This window comes from Nothoprocta perdicaria, unplaced genomic scaffold, assembly GCF_003342845.1.
Source record: "Nothoprocta perdicaria isolate Ctin4 unplaced genomic scaffold, notPer1 scaffold_13, whole genome shotgun sequence".
NCBI classification, from domain to species: Eukaryota; Metazoa; Chordata; class Aves; order Tinamiformes; family Tinamidae; genus Nothoprocta; species Nothoprocta perdicaria.
In genome coordinates this window covers 2,335,929-2,355,507 of record NW_020454427.1, presented here as the reverse complement: position 1 = coordinate 2,355,507, position 19,579 = coordinate 2,335,929, and the positions used below count along the sequence as shown (strand labels likewise).

The 19,579-nt window shown below is 48.7% G+C and overlaps 1 protein-coding gene across 1 annotated transcript in view; it reads left to right on the top strand.

The window, feature by feature from the left end:
- Window positions 1-19,579, top strand: part of LNX1 (ligand of numb-protein X 1) — a 47,071-nt gene that overhangs the window by 17,928 nt on the left and 9,564 nt on the right. Inside the window, exons 2-6 of the mRNA XM_026033546.1 lie at window positions 3,901-4,133; window positions 5,639-5,794; window positions 13,328-13,530; window positions 15,555-15,917; window positions 18,968-19,099. Coding sequence (XP_025889331.1) covers window positions 3,901-4,133; window positions 5,639-5,794; window positions 13,328-13,530; window positions 15,555-15,917; window positions 18,968-19,099 — 1,087 coding nt within the window. The remainder of the gene's footprint in view (window positions 1-3,900; window positions 4,134-5,638; window positions 5,795-13,327; window positions 13,531-15,554; window positions 15,918-18,967; window positions 19,100-19,579) is intronic.

The following is a 19,579-nucleotide window of genomic DNA, read 5'->3' as shown; positions in this document are numbered from 1 at the left end:
AGTCCATTCACTTGCTGTTTGCCAGGTTTAGGATTGAGGGGTTTGGCTGAGGGTCCCTGTGGTTGCTCTGCTGCTTTTGCCCCTTCCTCGGGCAAGGTGGGAGCCCCTCACGACACAGGAGAGGCCGCCTGCACTCAGTTATCCGCTCTGCTCCGCGTCGGCAGCCAATGTTTCCCTGTCACCCGACAAAGCTGGGTGGCTTTGGGCCTCTGGTCCTGGCTTATCTAAGCCTGCCCTAGCCCCAGTAACCCAGGGACAGGACTGCTTCCAGYGAGGGCCTGGCTGAAAGACGCTGGCCTGCCCTGCTCGGGGTTCAGGCGCCCGATCAGCGGGACGCGCCGTTATCTTCGTTCCGGCATTCACGTGGGCTCTGTGTACTGCCCTTGGACAACGTGTCCCTTCTGCTGCTGGCCTGGGCAGTGCCACCCATGAAGTGACCCAGAGCAGAAAGCCAGGCACGTGAGAAGAAGCAAGCATGTTGCAAACACAACTTTTTTTCTTTTCTTTTTGCTTCGATTATGGCTCATTTGGATAGCTGCAGGTGAAGTGGAGCATCAGTGCAGTTGTCCCTGTTTATGCTTTGCCTTTCTGGTTTGTTGCCGCGCCAGCCCRGCCATGGAAACCTCTGAGCTCGGCTTTGCTTTCAGGCTTTACTCACTGCACTGGTTGCTGCATTAGGGACACTGCAGGAAACCACATCGCTGCTGCAGAACCACTGTTTGCATTTGAGCTTCCAATAGGCAGAAACGTTTCTCTTGGSCTGGAGTTTGCGCCAAGCTTGTTTTTGCAAACTGTGGGACCAACTTGAAGCAGCTGTCGGGTTTTGGATCTCCTTGCTCTGGCACCTGAGACGTGCTGCTGCTGGAGGCTGCATCACATGAAGGGCAAGGGCTGTGTGTGCTGCAGCACTGGGAGCAAGGCCTCGCCTAGGCGAAGCACTAAGCTTATTGCACCTAGGAACGCTGTTTTAGTGGCAGGATCTCAGCAGCGTCCTCAGGAATGAGCTCCATGGCGTGAGCTCAACACTGAACTTCAGCAAAGAATCTTGTCTCTTTTTTAGCCTCTTTTTGTTCCGGCCTTCGAGTTGTTCCCGTGCCTAGAGCAGCACAAAGGACCTGCTGCCCAGAGAAGGAACATAAACCCACGGGTCCCCTTGGCCCGCGGCTCTGCTGCGTGGCTGGCCGATACCTACCCTGCCCCTGGCCAGGGCTAGCCAGGTACCCCGTGCTGGCCACCGCCCCTCTCCCCTCCCAGCTGTAAATCAGGCAGCCGATTAATAATCACCGCGAGAGAGAGAATTAACACTGGCATGGAGCTGTTTTATGGATCTCGCTTTTCTGGGAGCCAAATCCAACCATATGGAAAAGCAGAGCTGGGACGCTATAAGTATGATTCCACTTAGACAGTTGTCTCTCTCTGTTTTCTGTTATCGCAGCAGTGTCAGCACCAGGAAAACAATGAAAGTGAAGGGGTCCTGGTGCAGATTTTATTACAACATTAGGGAGCTGCTAGGGTTTTTTTTTTGCTTCTTCAAGGATGCTGTGTTAGTCTGAGGAAGGACGGCTTGCATCTTGTTCATGCATGCCTGCCACAGTTACTTAGGAAATCGATGCAGTGCTTGTACTTGAAGAGCTTTGCCTCTCTTTTAACTATTCCTGGCAGAATTAGAAAGAGATGCTTTTTTGCCTTATATCACGATAACTTGTCTTCTCCAATAAGCCACATCTCAGACGCTGTCATCCCTCTTTGCATTCAAAGCAGCTGTGTTGCAGTTGGGCTGATCTCATTAGCTGGATGTCTGAAGTGAATTCAGCAGCAGAGACTTGAGAATTTGCTTAAAAGTGTCAAGCGCAGGAGCACGGACGAGCACCGAGCAGCAGCTCAGCCTGTGTAGGTGGAAATCTCTGGGCAGAGCCCCTTGTGATTTGCCTCTCAGGCTTTGTGCTGTCCACCAAAATGGACAGTATGAAGCCTTTGGAGGACCCGTTTACAAGACAGCTTCCCTGATATCTACTACTGACATTTCACTAGCAATTTAAAAAAAAAAAAAAAAGAGTACCCCAATACTGCTCTTTTCTAATAAATAAGGGTATGTCATCAACACCCACTCAGGCTTTTCAGTTATAATCTTCCCATTATTGTGTCTGATTATTGAATCTGTACACATCTTTGTAACGCACAGAGTGTCTTTTGAGGAGAGCAAACAATTCACCACAAAGTCATTGTCTCATGTATGTTTTGTTGCTGTGGCTTTTTAAACTATGTTTAAGAATTTTGTGGAGTTTCACAGACTTGGTTAGTAGATGTGGCTCCGTTGCAAATTCTCTGACAGACGTCCAGGGTGTTGAGAACAAGGGCTCCCAAAATGCTGTGTGGGAGAACTCTGTGYAGGCAGCAAGAGGGACCTTTGTGGTTCTGCTCCCTGTGATTAAAAAGGACAGGATCCCACCCAGCGCCGGGATGCTGGAGGACATCCCATTCCCAGGAGCCAAATGAGGATCTAGGGAGCTGCCTTATGCAGTGGAGACAGGAGGGCTCCTCCCTTCCATTTGATACCATTGGTGTTGGATTAAGCAGCCCAAATGCCTTTTTGGTGGTGCTTTGAATTAGGTGACCAGCCTTCTGTTCCACAAAGGAATGTCTGCTTATTTACTTTGAGGACATTCCCTTTTCCTAGTGAAAATTTCAGAGACCTTAAAGTGTGTACAAAACGCTTGCAGAATTGCATCAGCATGAAGRGTTTGTTTCTTTTTTTCATTTTTAAGAAGGAAGTTGTCAAAATCAGCATCAGATAAGCGATGCAAGGACTTATTTTAGTGCTAAAAACGTTTTCAATTCATTTTCTTTCTCATGAAAAAGTAACGCTCAGAGAAATGAAATCACTGCTCTGAAGCTGACACGGAAAACTCTGAGCCTCATCCTCCTTTCTTCATTCTGTCCCAGGAATTGCTTTCAGAGATGACTGCCTTGCAAAGCCTCTGCGCAGGGTCCCGCGGCCCTCGCCTGGCGAGCGCCGTGTGCTCCGGGCATTTTGCACTGCYTGTTGTGCACGCCGTGTGTTACAGAGAGCTGGCTGTCCCCAAGGGGTTGGGCAGCTATTTCTGTCAATTCCTCCCACCGGGCATTTTTAGGCAAGTCATCAGTTAGCCTTTGCCGTGCAGACAGAGATGAGAGTAGCAGTAAGTAGGCCAGGCCTACTAGATTACTGCTGAAGGCCAGATTGGTTTTCTTAGAGGAGTGAATGAAGTTATAACAGCTGGAGCGCCGGGCAGAAGTGGTGCTGCTCCTTGGGCTCCTCAGTAACTGCTGATACACAGAAACACAGACTCGTTGAGGTTGGAGGGAACCTCTAGAGATCATCCAGCCCAACCCCCTGCTCCAGCAGGGACACCTAGAGCACGGGACACAGGGCGGCATCCAGGTRGKTTTGAAGACCTCCAGAGAAGGAGACTCCACAGCCTCCCTGAGCAGCCTGTGCCAGGGCTCTGTCACCCTCACACGAAAGTAGTTCTTCCTCACATGGGGATGAAGATGATTTACTAGATGATGTCTGGAGGTCCCTTCCAACCTTAAACTTCCTGTGTTCCCTTTTGCACCATTACTCCTTGTCCTGTCACTGGAGAGGAGTTTGTCCCTATCCCCTGTATGTTTATACACGTGAGGCTGCATATGAGACTGCGGCTCCCTTGGCCAACAATAGTCTTTTTGAGTAAAATTATAGCTAATTTGGGAGACCTTTTTGAGTCTGTGTAACGCACCACACTGGTGCTTTCCACTGCGCTCCCACACTTTGTCATCCGTTCCCTCGGCCCCGGGCTGTGCTGCTGGGTGGTCCTGAGCCTTCCCGCCTGGGCAGGCCGCGCTCCCCGCGCCTCGTTACCCTGCCTCCCTTTTCCCTAGGTGCAAAGGAGCRTCCCACTACGGGCTGGGCAAGGAGCGGAAGAGGCGCTCGCAGGACTGCTCGCCGGACGGCGGCCTGGCCGTGGCAGCGCTAGGCCCCGAGCTCTCGGCGGCCGCCGCCATCGCGCTCATGACGGACGAGCCGGGCCTGGTGAACCCGGCCTTCAGCCCCAGCGCCGAGGAGGCCCCGGCGGGCGCCACCGCCGACCCGCTGCGCGGCGGCCGCCACAGAGGTGAGCGCGGGGGCTGCCCGCAGCCCTGCCCGCACAGGGGAGAGGGTGTTTGGGTGGGGAGCTCGGCTGGAAGCGACCGGCACGTGGGATGTGTGGGGAGAGGCTGCAGCTGTGCCATGGCCATGGCGCCTGCCRGGAGCCAGCTGCGGTCTCGGCTTGGTAGTTGGAGGCTGTTTGCAGGGAAACGAGCCTGAAGAGATGCCCGGGCGGCTCGAGGTGCTTTGCCCTGARCATGTGAAACTGAGGAGTTTGTCCTGCTGAAGTAACTCCAGTCAATAGCACRTGACAGGRGGAAGTCACAGAATTACAGAATGCTTAAGGTTGGAAGAGACCTCTAGAGATCATCTACTCCAACCCGCCCCTGCACACACAGGGTCACCCAGAGCACATGGCACAGGGCTGCATCCAAGCGGGCTCTGAATATCTCCACAACCTCTCTGGGCAGCCTGTGCCAGGGCTCTGTCACCCTCACGGTCAAGAAGTTTTGGCCTTCACTTTTTGCCCCGTGTCATGGCACAGAGCTCTCGTGAGGGCCATAACTCACGTGTGTCACCTGGCCAAAAACTGACCCAGGAAGCATGAAGAGGGAGGCCACAACTTGTATCAGAGGAGCCTGAAGCCAAAATGAGTATCCCACCTTGTGTTACTCCAACTGCGTGTTGGGAGAACGGACAAGGAGCTGAAGAGAGTTTAGAAATGAGCAAGCTCATTTTCTAAGAGCTCATTTTCAAGAGCTCAAGAAAATGAGCTTTTTGTGAGCATGGGGCAAGCCAGGGAGGCAGGAGGAACACCAGAAAGGAGGTAAATCCTGTTGGTTTTACTGAGTTTTGAGGCCACAGCCTGGTTTGAGGGAACATAGTAGTATTAGATTGCAATGTTTGGCCAGCATGCAGTGCTCAGACACAGAGCCATAATATCCAGAAAGATACCCACAGCAGGATGGAAGGGTAGTGACATATTCTGAAACTGCTGTAATGTTTTGGTATTGTCTTACCCGAGTCAGATGATATGGCTTGGTTGGTCCCTTCCATCTGGATAATCTTTCGTTTTAGGCCTGAAACTCTCGGCTGTTGCTGGACCCTTTAGAAACATTACTGAGTTTGGGACAATGTGGTATTTTTCCACTCCAGGCAGCTATTAGCAGACCTCCAGCCCTTCTCCTCTTGCTGAATGTGCACAACTTGCGTGTGGGGTAGCGCTGCTTCCTTTCATAGGCATTTTTTCTGGGATCGCTGCCATTTCTGCCAGGCCTATGGCTTATTCTGCCCACCGGTTGCCACACTTGCAACTGCAGATTTGTGTGGGTGACTGGTGAAAAGGACAGGGGAGGTGGCAATTTTAGGGTGTGAGGCAGAAGCAGGGTTCAGGTGGGTGCGACGCTGGAGCTGGAGTTGCGTGCAAGGACCTTGCTCTTGCTGCCCTGGCCTGTCCTGTGCCTATGGGAGGAGGAATGAGGTGCCCAAACCACTACATTGTGTTGATTTTCTTCCCCTCTTTTGCCACAGCTCGACACTTCGAACGCTCCACGATAAGAAGCAGATCTTTTAAAAAGATAAACAAGGCGTTCAGCGTGCTCCGAAGGACAAAAAGTGGGAGCGCCGTTTCCAACCCGGCTGACCGGGAAAGGGAGGCTCTTGGAAATTCAGTTGCCGGAGAGGAAGGTAACACTTTGTTCTCCTTGTGTTATCACTTACAGCGGGCTAGGAGACCCCATCCATATGGGAACGTGGGGTCCACGATTGACATTCCTTTGATGTGGTGCAGTGCGTGTGATTAAAAAAAAAAAACCTACATTATTTTCCCCTTTATATAAAAAAAAAAGTAGTAGGGGATGACAGCGGAGAAGATTGCTGGGACGTGTGGGACCTCACGTAGGGGTGTGCTGGTAACAGACCCGAGATCTGACGCCCGGGACCGGCGCGTCTGGGACTTGTTACTGAAGCTGTCGTTCATTTCTCTCTCGTTGGGCTCAAGATGCCTCGCTGGCCTGTGTCTGGTTTCCCCTCAAAGCAGGCAGAGAACAGGGATCATACGTTATAAGAATTTCATGAGGTTTTACTCATGTTTATAAAGCAGCAGAGATTCCCTAGGAGGAAATAGTATAAAAAGGAAAGAAAGTATAGGAAAAATGCCGTTATTGCAGCCCTTGCCGGGGATCCTTGGTGCCAGGTCTGTACTGACTCGGCCGGGCAGGTGCTGAAGCAAGAGCAACCTGCCCTTAAGCAGGGAGAGGAGGTGACTTCGCCTGCTGCGTGTCAAGGCAGAGGGGTCTGGCAGGCAGTAACACTTAACATTTGGCATTCTCCAAGCACTGAGCAAATGTTATTAATTGCCTTAGAGCGTAATTGCTGTGCCAACGTTGGCATTCGTGCATCCAGAGGAAGTGATGATTGAGGGAGAATCATCTTTAATCAAGCTGATTATCCTCTGTGTGATGCCTCAGCACCCCCTTCTCAAATCAGATGTCCAGGGTGAATGCTTTAAGAAGAAGGGGATTCCAATTCCCTATGCTTTATATTTCATGTTATTATTGCAACCCATGCAAAATAAGGACAAAATATGGCCAAATTCACCGTGCTCAGTGATTAAACTCAGCGTGGTGCATCACAAAATGGTGTTCAAAGCTCTTCTGCATTAGCTGCAAGGGAACAACTTCTAGGTTCCCACTAGGTCACTGTATTTTTGATACTTACTCTCCTAGTCCAGATACTTGCCAATGTAGCCAACATAAAATCAGATAATACAAAATCTACAATCTTTATTTATGTAAAATGAAGATGGTTCTGCTCCTTGGCCTTGGAAACACCTTTAATAACTTCACTGCCACAAATGTTTTATTTTTTTCCCAAGTAAAACATCGCAAACGAGAAGTCTGCAGCCCTCCTTGAGCAGATGGGTATGTTTCTCATTTCCTAGCAGCTGCTCAATCCATCATAAGCAAGAGCTTGTCCTTCTTCAGCTGGAGTAAAATTTGGAATATGTCAAGCCGATATTGTTCTGGCTTAACCATRGAAATTTTTATGACCAATTTCTACTTAAGCTTTTAGATGACATTACTGATAGTTCACTGAAGATCTGTAGTTGTTCACACCCAGAACACTGTGAGGATGATTTGGATGCCAGTGATACCTACCCAGGCACCTGCAGTGTAGCGCAGACAGCAGCAGAAGTAGACATGAAGATGACACTGCTCTTTTCACTAAAGAAAAGTTTTCATGTTGCATCACTTTTAAAATATGACCAGCTGTGGAAATGCTGGTATCAGAGTGATACATTTCTAGTAGAACAGCAAGCACTGTTGGCTCCTTTTTTTAAAGGATGCACAGTTGGACTTTGAGGTGGCAATCTCTCTGACAAGTTTGTCCTTCTGTGCTCCATTCTGCTTGTGATTTAATTCTTGTGCATCAAGCATGCCCGGGACTTCCAAATATATTTACTGCCCTGGAAAAAATCAGGTAGGCATGTAATTACTTAATGAGCAGTTACCCTTATGCATGAGCTCACAGAAGCTCAGTGCCCAAGTTATTGCATTAATTACACATGCAAGGAATGCACTTTGATTACACTGCTCTGGAATTTGCTCTTTAAAAAATGCAAGCAAGTAACTCCCAGCAGTGCTAGCTTGAATTTTGAGAAACTTTTGCAATTCAGGGACACTGAAAAATATGATATGTGATGGGAAATGTGTCTCTAGTGTTATTGCAGTGAAGGAATAGTTACAGTCTTATACTGTCTAATACCTGGAAGCAGTTCTGCACTGTGAAGATCACTTCACCATTTCCATTTGGAACCCCTGTCTTAATTTGCTAAACCACTGTAACAGGCAAAAAAGGATGTGTCTGTAGCATGACATCCAAGCTAATGAATGGATAGAGATACTTCTATGTATAGAAATATAAATAGTAAAAGTTAGGGCAGCTTAAAAGCGACAGTTTCAACCTCCGAGGCGAGGGAAGGCGCCAGGACCCTCCTTCCAGCGTGGAGCATTTAGGATGTTGACAGGCTACTCAAATGGTAAAATAACCCTGAGCAAGGACTGCTCCTGTGCGCCCTCAGATTGGCATCACGCTCTTGAAATTTGCTTCCAAGAAAGACTGCACTTGTGCTCCTGCTCAGCCTGATCTGTAGATGCACACTGTGAACTGTCTAGCACGTTGGGAGGACAGAAATCAGGGAAGCAATTGCCAAATTCCCTTTCTGCAGCTTTACAGTGGGCAGGAACCGTCCTGCTGGTTTACAGAAGTGTTCATCAGCTCCTTTTTGCAGTTAAGCCATTGTCAAGTTAAATTGAATTTATGATTGCTTGAGGATGTCAAATATTGTTCAAAGTGAAATTCCTTCTTCTTAGCATCCTGGTTGCTGCAGCACTTCCATCTGTTCCTGCTTTGCAGCAGTTGAAACCAAGGAAGCCTTGGCAGGAACATGCAACAAACTCTCCTGTTGTGCGGGTGTATTGCACTCCTTCTGTTCAGTCTGATTCCTGTTACATATATATATATATATGCACTCATATACACATGCATGTAGATATGAATACACAAAAAATACTTCTGTGTTGAGGAAAAGTAAATGAAGAATAGAAGGTAAGTGAAATACAGATGGCTTTGGGAAGATATTAGTGCCTTTTTTTAACCGCTGTATAGCTATAAAATCTTTTATGTACAGAAAGTAAGTGGCTTAYAGAGCCCCAAGACGAGGCAGCAGCAGCCCAGCGTTCAGCTCAGGAGGGCTGCACCTGCAGGCATCACACCCACACCCCTGTTTTTCCCCCTTCAGATTTGGTTGATTTCCCAAAACAGCTGGTGGAAGATTTACAGAAGTGGCTCAAAACACTCTGTTCTAGGATGATGAGCAAGGCAAAAGACTTCTAGAGGGAAGAAGAAAAAAATAAGTAAAAATAAAGAGATGGGCTCTGTAGCATTGGGATGCATTTGACCCTACAGTAGTTTAATTTTAGTTCTTTTGAGACTCCTTTGGTAGAAGAATGTCCTGAAGCGAGGAAAGACATTAGGGCTAGGTCTTCTACCATCGCCCTGAATTGGACCAACATCCCTGGAGAATCAAAGGAAAGAAGTGAATCCARCGCTGCTGCTTGCAGGATGATGGCAGTGCACTGGGAGAGTCAAACACTAAATGACAGTTATTTGCAAGGGAAGATGTGCAAAACCAACTGCCACATTGGCATGTGGCAATGAAAGACACCTATTTTTTGGGAATGGGCTAYGCAAGCTTTTTCCAAACCTGGAAAGCAGGTGCCAGGAAACACGAGTGGGCTCCCTGCAGAAAACCTTATTGATGGGAGTGGGCTTCAGTCACGCAAAGTTTCCCTGACTTCAGCTGGCAACTCCCATGAGTCAGGCCCCCGGGGCTGAATTAGGACTTGCAGTCTGGGATGCAAATTCTGTTTACAGTCACCTTTCATCAAGCAGGACTCGGGCAGCACAGCAAATGTTGCACAGAGCTTTGTCAYGCTGGGTCCTGGGAATGAAGGCAGAAGTTACTGTGATGGCAGCACTTTCAGCAAGCACACAGGGTGCACACAAAGTGGTTGAAACCTGAGCACTTGGAGGAACACTAGCATTAAGTAATATAAACTATGGGGATAAAATACTAAGCACTTACAGAATTTCATATTGCGGTCTTGTGGCTAATGTGTCATGAATGCTCCATACGCCTACGTCCTACCAGATGAGCAGAGTTTGCTGTGTAAATCTATCCTCTCCTATGTTACTTATAACTGTAATGGGGTGTGTAAAAATACCAATAAAATGGCACACTAATAAGGAAAAGATTGCTTGAAGGAAAACCGCACGATCTACCTGAATGCAGATGACATTTTATTATTATTGACAGATTCAGAATGCACCATACCACTCCCGATGGCAAAAACACARCAGTCTGTGGGAAAATCTGCAAGAATCATCAAAAACAAGACAGAAAGTTCACTTCTTTCTAGATTCAGCAGCTCTTCGATATATAAGGCCTGGAAAGATAAAATGGTAAAGAAAGGTACGCACTATTCCAGGGTTTTCCTGCTCTGGAAAACCTGGTCAAAGCAAATGGAGAGTACTAACTAAGAGTCTAAGGGCTATCAGAATGTAAAGGCTATTTTCTCAAAACAGATATTTGCCTTTAGCTTACTACAGTGTTAGTTGCTGATGATGCAAACTTCGCATGAAAATATGAAATATTAAGAGGAAAGGTTTTAATGAAGATAGAAACTAACAGATCATCAGTTGTTGTTTGGCACAAGTGAGAAGAAAACGGTGCAACTTGCGAGTTCTGTTTTGTAAAGAGCCAAGGAAACCAACTGCAGCCAGGAGGTGAAGCAGTACATGCTGCTGAATAGAAAAGAGAAACCTACTGACTTGCACAAGGGCAAGAAAAAGCAGTGTCTTGGGAAGACATTTGTTTTTGCTTGCTGACTGCACYCTTGAGAAGCAAATCGGGTATTAAAGCAACTTCTAAAGAATCATCATGAAGTGATGTTGAAAGCAAGCCAGGTGCTACTGCAGAACTTAATAAAGCAGGTCAGGCGCCGGTCGAGGAGCAAAGAAAGGACCCGATGTAACTGTGGGGACTTGTTCACTGCTGCTCTGCTCTAATCTTGTTCTGGGATAATTGCAGGTGGAAATAGCAGGAGAGGTTGCCATTGTCAAGAAAAGTGGGAACTTTTCTTTAGGAAAAGCTTGAGGAATGAGACATTGTTTTTTGGGACACAAGGTAAATCATCCTACAATGGGAAGTTCGAGCACTTTTGCTGTTAGAGCACTTTGGTAGTTTGCAGATCTACCAAGAAATTTATTTATGCCATTTCTATGCAGAGAATAATGATTATTTAGGATAAGGGGGATGCAGATTATGATTTGCATTCTTTCCACATATTTATTCCCTTATATCCACAGGGAGAGTGTAAAACAGGTGTATTTATTCKGATGCAGGTATCAGGCTTCTGGGGATTTTTGAGAAGTTTCTGAATCATCTCCCCTTGAGCACTTGGAGATAACCGAGTTAATTGGCGTTTCCTTTTTGTACAGAGGAGTGGAGAGCTTAGGGTGAAGCAGAGAGAGCTTTGCACCTCCAAGGGTGATTTAGCAGCAGCCTGGGCTGCATCACGCTCTCCCGGTGCCCAAGGGCTATAAAGGAAACTAGAGCAAGTAGATCAGCAAAAGAGATGTCTGGGTGAGGGGCTGCATTTAGGTGGTGTGAATCCCACCTTCGGGCTAGACAGGATCAAACAAAGTGGGCAAAAAACATTCAGAAAGTAGGAGTGTGGAAGGGAAATCGTGCACATCCCACTCCCATGACACTGAAGAGATGTGTGAAACTGCAGGGAGTAGGAGGTGAAACTGCTGCTGCAGGAGAACAGGATTAACAAACCCTTGCACATCAGGCTGTGTAATTATCTGGATAGATTTTTGTTACCTGTCAACTCTGTGTGAAACTATAAAGTCCAAGTCTGTGCTGCTGGTAGGTGCTTTTTACAGAYGTGAAGGAAGACAGCTTCCCGCCCCGAAGATCCAAGAAGTGGTAAGGGCTGCACCAAAGTGTTTCTTAATTATTTCTCTTTTCTTTCTTTYCTTCTTTTCTTCTCCCAGAACTTTCTGGTGGCTTCCTTGTTTGTCACTTGCTACCCATGTAATAGGAAATATTGCGCTCTCTCAGATATGCTTTATTAATTAATTTTCATGTAACATTTTGCCATTCTTTGATAGCAAACCCTGTACTTTCATTTCTAAAATAAGTTATTGAACAAAATATTAGCACTTTTTCTACTTACAGGTTTTCACATAGACTTTGCCCTGGACTCTGGTATCAAAAATTCAAAAGCTTTCTCTTATCTGTGGGAATTGGAGACAGTTAAAGGCAGTTACACCTGTGCTAGATAACTCGCTGCTGCTTTTACTTGGACTTTGAATTTGGAGACGAATTGCCCTGGAAGGAAAGAAATTAGACATGCTGTGAAAACAAACATGTTAGTTGAAGAGTGGAGTTGGGAAGAGATTGCTTCTCTCCGGGGTATTAATGAATGAATAGAAGGAGCCCATGCACCGTTGCTGCCTCTGCCCCATGCTCGGGTTGGCAGGGCCAGTGGGTCTTTCCTAGACAGCCAAGCAGTCCCAGCGGCTCCTTCTGCCGAGCTGTCCATAAAGCACACGGGGAAAATGCCCTTTTTCCTCCAAATAAATTGCCTGTTGCTAAAAGCCAGGCTGCTCGTTCTCTGTGCGCGAGGAACCCGGTTCAGTGAAGTTTGCAGGTGTCTGGTTTAAGCGCAGGACCAGACCCACAGCTGCAGTGGGACTGTTCAAACACTTTGGATTTGGCACACTCAGCTCCCGTGGCTGAACTGAAATCCCTACCAAGAATAATGACCTGCTGTTTTTTACAGAGAGGAGAAAATACCATTCAGCCACACTGAAGTCTAGTTGTATTTATTCAAGGCTAAAGGTCTGCMGTTTTACTTCTCCAAGCTGTGGACAATAGTGGGGAAATATCACCTTTTATATCAGTGGTAGCAGATGTGTGTTCATTTAAACTTGGTTTTCTCAATCAGGTTGTGGAATTGGCCTCTCTYAGAGCTGGTAGAGTTGGTTTGTCAGCAGCGGTAGCTTTGCTTGTGTTTATCTACTACTTTGAAACTTGGAAGAGAATTTGTCTAATGCAGATCTTCTTTGAACTTTCCTCTCCCTCCAGGCACCTTGCAGATACTGACATTTTAATCCAGACACTTTGCAGTAAAAGCCAGTTATTCCTGCTTCACAGGGCTCAAGCAGTCCTGAAAGGGCTGCGGCCTGATAGGGAAAATACCATTTTCTTGGGGTAGTCCAAGAGAACTTTCCTTTCTTTTAGTTGGAGGTAAAGATATGCTTCCTTGGACATCACAAGCCGAGTGTCCATCTGCTCTGGCACCAAAGCTGGAGGAGAACAGGGTGATAACTGTTGAGTCCAGCCAGGGAAGCTGCCTGTGGGAAAGACCSTGCGTCCCATCGCAGCAGCGGCTGCCGGAGCACGGGGCTGCATTAGTTAAGAACCCCGGTCTGGTCCTCCACTGGCCACATTCTGGCTTAGTATAAACCACATCYATGGATAAAACCTACTTTGGATAACTGGCAGATACTCAAAGTTGCATGGTGCATGTTGTGATGCTGTGAAGCCGTCGTTTCGAGTAAACACCTTACAATGTGCATTTCCAGGTTTCCCCAGGTTGTATCACCTGATTCCGGATGGGGAAGTTACCTGCATTAAGATCAACCGTACTGACCCCAATGAAAGCCTGGCCATTAGGATCGTGGGAGGCAGCGAGACTCCCTTGGGTCACATTATCATTCAGCACATTTATCGGGATGGGGTGATCGCCAGAGATGGAAGATTGCTGCCTGGAGACATGATACTGAAGGTACAGTACTGCCGGGGTGGAAGGTAAAACAGAAGTGTCCTAACTAAGAGGAAGGCAGTGCAAGGAGATGGAAGGGATGAGATTGCATTGGWACAGGCTGCCCAGAGAGGTTGTGGAGTCTCCTTCTTTCAAGATCTTTAAAACCCACTTGGATGCAGCCCTGTGCCCCGTGCTCTAGGTGACTGTGCCTGTGTAGGGGGGTTGGACTGGATGACCTCTGAGGTCCCTTCCAACCTTAAACATCCTATGATTCTATGATTGTTTGTGTGGATGGAATAATACTGAGAAAGAGATTGATTGCGCTGTGTGCTGTCGGGACTCCGTTCAGCTGTGTTTGAGGCCCACTACTCAGTATTGGGCCTCCCTGAGATGCAGTGCAGCGCTGGTGTTGCTACTATTAGTTACTAGTATTGGTATTATTACTAGTATAGGGTGTTAGTTTCTGATGCCAGTAGCTCTGCTGAGGCTTGAGCCGGGTTCTGTGAGGTGGCCAGGTGGAACACGGCTCTGCTGCTCGTCCAGAAAGGCTCTGAGACATGAGGGCCGTCTTGGAAATGGCACGGAGAGCGAGGAGAGCCAGCGTGAAGGAAAGAAGGGGAAGGGTCAGTCTGCAAAAGGCCCTGCAGAAGTTGGTCCTGAAGGCAGGGACTGGGCTTTTTGTCCTGTTTGTTACCAGTGCGTAGTGGGCTAATATCTCACTTAGGGCGCTTCCCGTTGCCTAAACCCCCTTGCATCAGGATGGGGCTCTCACCAGGGCTAAGTCCTTTCTGCATCCAGCTCCCACGTGCAGTATGTTCAGCATGGGCTGCATGAGAYGCTGTCTGTTTTGGGTTTCATGAGTGTTTGTTTCTATAGAAATGCATATCACACAAACAATATTTAGGCCAGATGCTTAAAAATCATGTTTCTTGCAAGCAACAGCCTGAGCAGACGCTTTTGAATGACTCCTGYATTCTCAGCTGCCCTATCAGCATGGAATCTGGCAAAGAGGCAAAATTTTATCAGTGRCTTCAGTCCTGGGTAGAGCAAAACCAGTGAGCAAAAAATGTGAGCTGGCCCAGCACAGCCTTTCGCAGTGCTCAACTGGTTGGGCTTGTGCAGTGTCAGACTGCATGGGGATTAGCTGTCTGGTTCAGGGTTTCCAGCAAYGTATTGCAGCCTCACAACTGGTTTTGGTTTAGCAGTAGGAGAACATGGTGCCTGGTCAGCCCTGCGCATGCAGCAGGCAGGACTAGCAGCAAGTTCTGCTTTCCTCTTTGGCAGTCAAATTAAAGAAGGGTCAGTTATGCTGTTTTATAGTCTTCTGCAGTAAATGTTACTTGAGAAACACTGAGGAGCCTAAAAAGCCTGATTCTCTGGTGAGGTATTGAATATAATGCTAGATAAACATGCAGGGCTTTGAACTTCCAACTCGAGGCTCTCCTCTCCACTTCAGCTGGAGGTTAGTTTGACATGACTTTTCATTAGCTTTACAACTTCTTTTTTTCTTTTCTTTTTTTGTTAACTTTAACTACAACAGTCAGGAGAGAAGGAAGCAGAGGAACAAGAAATGCAGTGGGAGTGAAAGGAAAGGCCAGTGAGATGACAGACAATGAGAAGCTAGTGGAATAAGACCAGGATGAATGAAAGGCTATTGGAGCTCGGGGAAGAGCAGCAATAAAGCTGAAGGATAACAGTTATATCTGGATTCTGTCAGGGAGAAGGAGTAGGGAAGGCCCTAAGTGTCTGTTTGCACGTTGTGCAAATAGCCGAGGCGCCTTGAGCAAAGGAGAGGAGCTCTTGGTGCTGCTGATGCTCATCTCTCTTTCAAAGAAGTTCCCTTTGACAGAACTACTTCCCTGGGAGGGTGACGGAGCCCTGGCACAGGCTGCCCGGGGAGGCTGTGGAGTCTCCTTCTCTGGAGGTCTTCAAACCCGCCTGGATGCCGCCCTGTGCCCCRTGCTCTGGGTGTSCCTGCTGGAGCAGGGGGTTGGACTAGATGATCTCCAGGGGTCCCTTCCAACCTCGGCCATTCTCTCTTCCAGGTGAACGGCCTGGACATCAAAAACGTGCCTCACAACTACGCGCTGTCGGTGCTGCGGCAGCCCTGCCACGTGCTGCGGCTCACGGTGCTGCGYGAGCAGCGGTACCGCTGCCGCGGCGGCGGCCTCCCCGCGGGCGCCCGCGACGACAGCTTCCACGTGGTCCTCACCAAGAGCAGCCCGGACGAGCAGCTGGGCATAAAGCTGGTGCGCAGGGCGGACGAGCCGGGCGTCTTCGTGTTCAACCTGCTGGAAGGAGGGGTGGCCGCCCGCGACGGGCAGCTGCAGGAGAACGACCGCGTCCTGGCCATCAACGGGCACGACCACCGCTACGGCAGCCCCGAGAGCGCCGCCCACCTCATTCAGGTCTGGCCCAGCCCCACCGGGAGGGCTCCCTTCGGGAATGCAGCAGCATTGGGGAGCGTCCTAGGGGAAGGGGCATCTCTGAAATCTCCTGGGTTTCACCTGGCGTAGGCGTGAAGTGTCTGGCAGCGATGCAAGCAGCTCGCYCAGGGCTTCCTCACCATGTACAGAGCAGTGTAAATCCCTGGGGAATTGTGTGTCATTTACCTTCCAGGTGCCCTTCCAGAATGGTTTCCAGTTGGTTTCTTTCTTTACAGCCCCTCTTAGTAGTTTCCTTTTTAGATAACCTTGCCCTAAAAAGCAAAACAAAGCATGCTGTGTTGCTTTATCTCACTTTCACAAGGGTCCTTGTACCGTTGTACAGTTTCTTTGGAGGGTTGCACAGTGCTCACATATTGAAGGATTTTGTGTGCCTCAATACCCAGATGTCAGATCAGCCTGGAGTCTCCCCCTTTGGACAGATGTAATCAGGGTAACCAGAGTTAGGCTTAAAGAGCCATTTTGGACCAATGCACCGTTTGGAAAAGATTCCTCTTTTAGCATACATTCCCAGATGGCTGTAAGCAACTTYTATTGGAAAGTTTCTAGCATAGCTAAAGATGGGTGCCCCGACCTGCCTCATCCCAAGGACAGCAGTGCGTGCTGCCTGGGGAATGGGCTTGTGCAGCTGGGTTATCTCAGCTGTGGAAGCTCCARCTCAGCATCTGTCTGGGTTACTCTGTGTAGCTCACTGACCAAGAAAGATGGGGCAAGAGGTAGATTCTTGGAGAAGAACAAAGCCTGGAGTGAAACTCTTGTGGAAAAGAAGAAACAAATGGCATTCTTGGAACAGCTCTTCCAGGCTGCAAAACAAGGCAACGCTGCTTCATAAGCAAAAAACACATGCGGCCTAGGGATGAAATGGAAAAAATGACTGATGAGGCCATTCTCACACAAGTGTTTCAAAGTGCAACCAAAGCTCTTCTTGGGTTCCAAAGAGTGGATGTTATTTATAATAATGCTTGAAATGCACACCAGCCCCTGGGGATTTAAACAACATGCCCATCAAAGGCCCAGAGTCAGGTTTCCAAACAGCCAGGATTACATTGCCTTGATGTGAGCTCTGTGAATCACATTTGCCTAACACAGAATTCCCGGACCCTGTGTCGTCTTTGTCATGTTTTTGCATCAATTATCATTTGCCTTTCCTGTTTGCATGTTGTGCCAGAGAACAGCCATTATACCGAAGCCACAAATGTTTTGCATTTGCTTTTTACACGCCATGCTCTGCTTGGCCCTCTCATTTCTCAACAGTGCCCTGCCTGTTGAGACCCAAACGTGTCTCACTCATGGTATATGGGAATCCACAGATCAGCAGCACAGGAGGCTTCAGAAATGGGACAGATTTCTTGAAAAACAGAGCGAACTTTCGTTTTAGTATCTTCTCATCCAAGCTTGCTCTCTTGGGCTTGGATCTGCCCCGCTTGCAAAGGAGGTTTTCACTGGAGCAACGTGGCTCGGCTGCCTTTTGTGCTCAGCCCCGAAGCTGCCCTCGTTTTTTAACTCTTGCTTCATCATAAATAGCAAGAAAGGGTTGTGGGGCAATGCAAGCAGCAAAAGGGGAGGGCAGGGAGAGGTCAGAACAAAGAGCAATTAATGCTSCGATCAGTGGAGACATGGAGACGTTAATGTTGTTTTTTTAAAAATGGAAGTAGGCAAATACAAGAGCTAGTTGTCTTGTTTGGATAACTTCTAAATTCTTTGGAGTTCGGAGAAATTAGTCGGCTTGCCTGACCTGGAGACAAATGTGACGTTACAGCAGGCACTCTCGTTGAACTTTTCCGAGTCATTCTGCAATGAATTAATCACATTTACAACCTTCTTGTAAATAACCAATTTTGAGAATAACCATGTGGCAGCAGACGAGTTTTAAACAGAAGTTGCGTAAGTTGAAGTTTGTTTTAGAGAAAGCTGTGTTTTCTTGGGGTCAGATGCCCTTAGGAGGTTTCCTCTTGTATTGTTCTGTTATGTTTTATGAAACTTGATAGAGCAGGAGTTAGTGTGGGTTCTTCCCTCCCAAGATACAGCGCGCTCCTTTTGGGCACCACATGAGTTTGGGAGTCCAGGAATTAATATTCCGTTACAGTAAACATGGTAAAAATACCTAGAAAGTTATTTTAAAGTATGTTATGTGTGCGCCAGATGCTGTGTGTTAAGAAGCTGTGGAGGTTTGAGTTGCTGTTGGCAGAAACAGTGGGAAGGAACAGGGAAAAGTGCATGTATTTTGCTGCGATGCCACCTCCTTGGAGGTAGCACCAGCGTGCCAGCCTCCATGGAGGCTTCGCAGCCTCTCTCCAACACCAAAGGCTTGTGAGGGCATTCCCAGGAGATCCCAGAAGCAGTTGGAGTTTCATGGAGGCGAAATGGTTTTGCAGAGCCTGTTCCTGAAGTGAGAAGCTCGGCCAGCGCTGCAGCCCAAACCCCACTGCGCTGTGCGCCTGCTCCTGTGTTCCCCGCCGTCTCCCTGCTTTGGCACAGCAGGATTTTCTCTTTCAAAACAGCTTCACACTTTTTTTCCTTAAGCTGCCCCAGACTTGTCCTTTTTGTTGCAGAGAGACAGGCTCCTTTGCATCGTTCATTCCCTGCAAAGCCCTAGGGAATTGCAGGGTYTTTCTTGGCATTCCCAGGCAGGAGCAGCAGCTCTGGCGCGTGTCCCTCTGCGGCGCCTGGCACGGTGCTGCCCTGTGCTCTTGCACACAGGTGCACGCAGGAACGTGTGATAGGTGCATGCAGGAGCATGGCATGCATGCAATGATGCGATGGGAGCGCAGCTGCAAGCAAAGCTGGGCATAGAGAAGAGTTTTTCAGACACTTATACCAACCTTCAAAGAGCATTTTGCGCTTTTGCTTGCAAACTCTTTTAGATGCCTGCCATTCACCTTTCCAGCATGGGCTTTACTAACACGAGCGGATGCYCTTGCCGCCCGTCAGTGCAACCCCGGGAGGTCAGAGCAGCCCCCGCGGCGGGACRGAGGCGGCAGATCCACGGCGTTCACGGGTGTCTCCTCCCTCAGGCCAGCGAGAAGCAGGTTCACTTCCTCGTGTCGCGCCAGAGCCGGCAGCAGCCCCCCGACGTGGTGCCGGAGACGGGCTGGAGCTACGGCGGCGCCCAGCCCTGCCCCGCYGCCCGCGGCAGCCCCGGCAAGGTGAGCACCCACCCGCGCCGCTCCTCCTCTCCCTGCCTCCTCCGCCTCCTCTTCCTCCTCCTCCGTGGGAAAGCGGGCAGGGGGCACAGGCTTTGACATCCGAGGTGCTATCTCTGGCTTCCTTCACCGGGAGCAGCATGTCCTATGCTGCAATGTAAACCTAAAAACCTGGTTATTTATATGCTGGGAAGTGCTTCTGTCTTGACTCACCATGGGGTGGGAAGGGAAGGGAAGGAGGCTGAAGGGCAGTGGTGCTCTCGTATTCATGCACTGCCTGCTGCGTGTGAGCCCGGCTGAGCTAGCACAGCGCTGTGCCGTCTAACAAGACTGAGAGTGGAGTTGCTCCATCTGGAGCAAAGTCTGTAGGGAAAAGCCTCCACACACTGGCCGGAGAGATTCCCGTAAGCTGCTCCCTTGCAGACTGCAGCACTGRTTGGTGTGAGGCTGGTTTCTCATGGCAAGCATGTGCCAGGCCGGCTC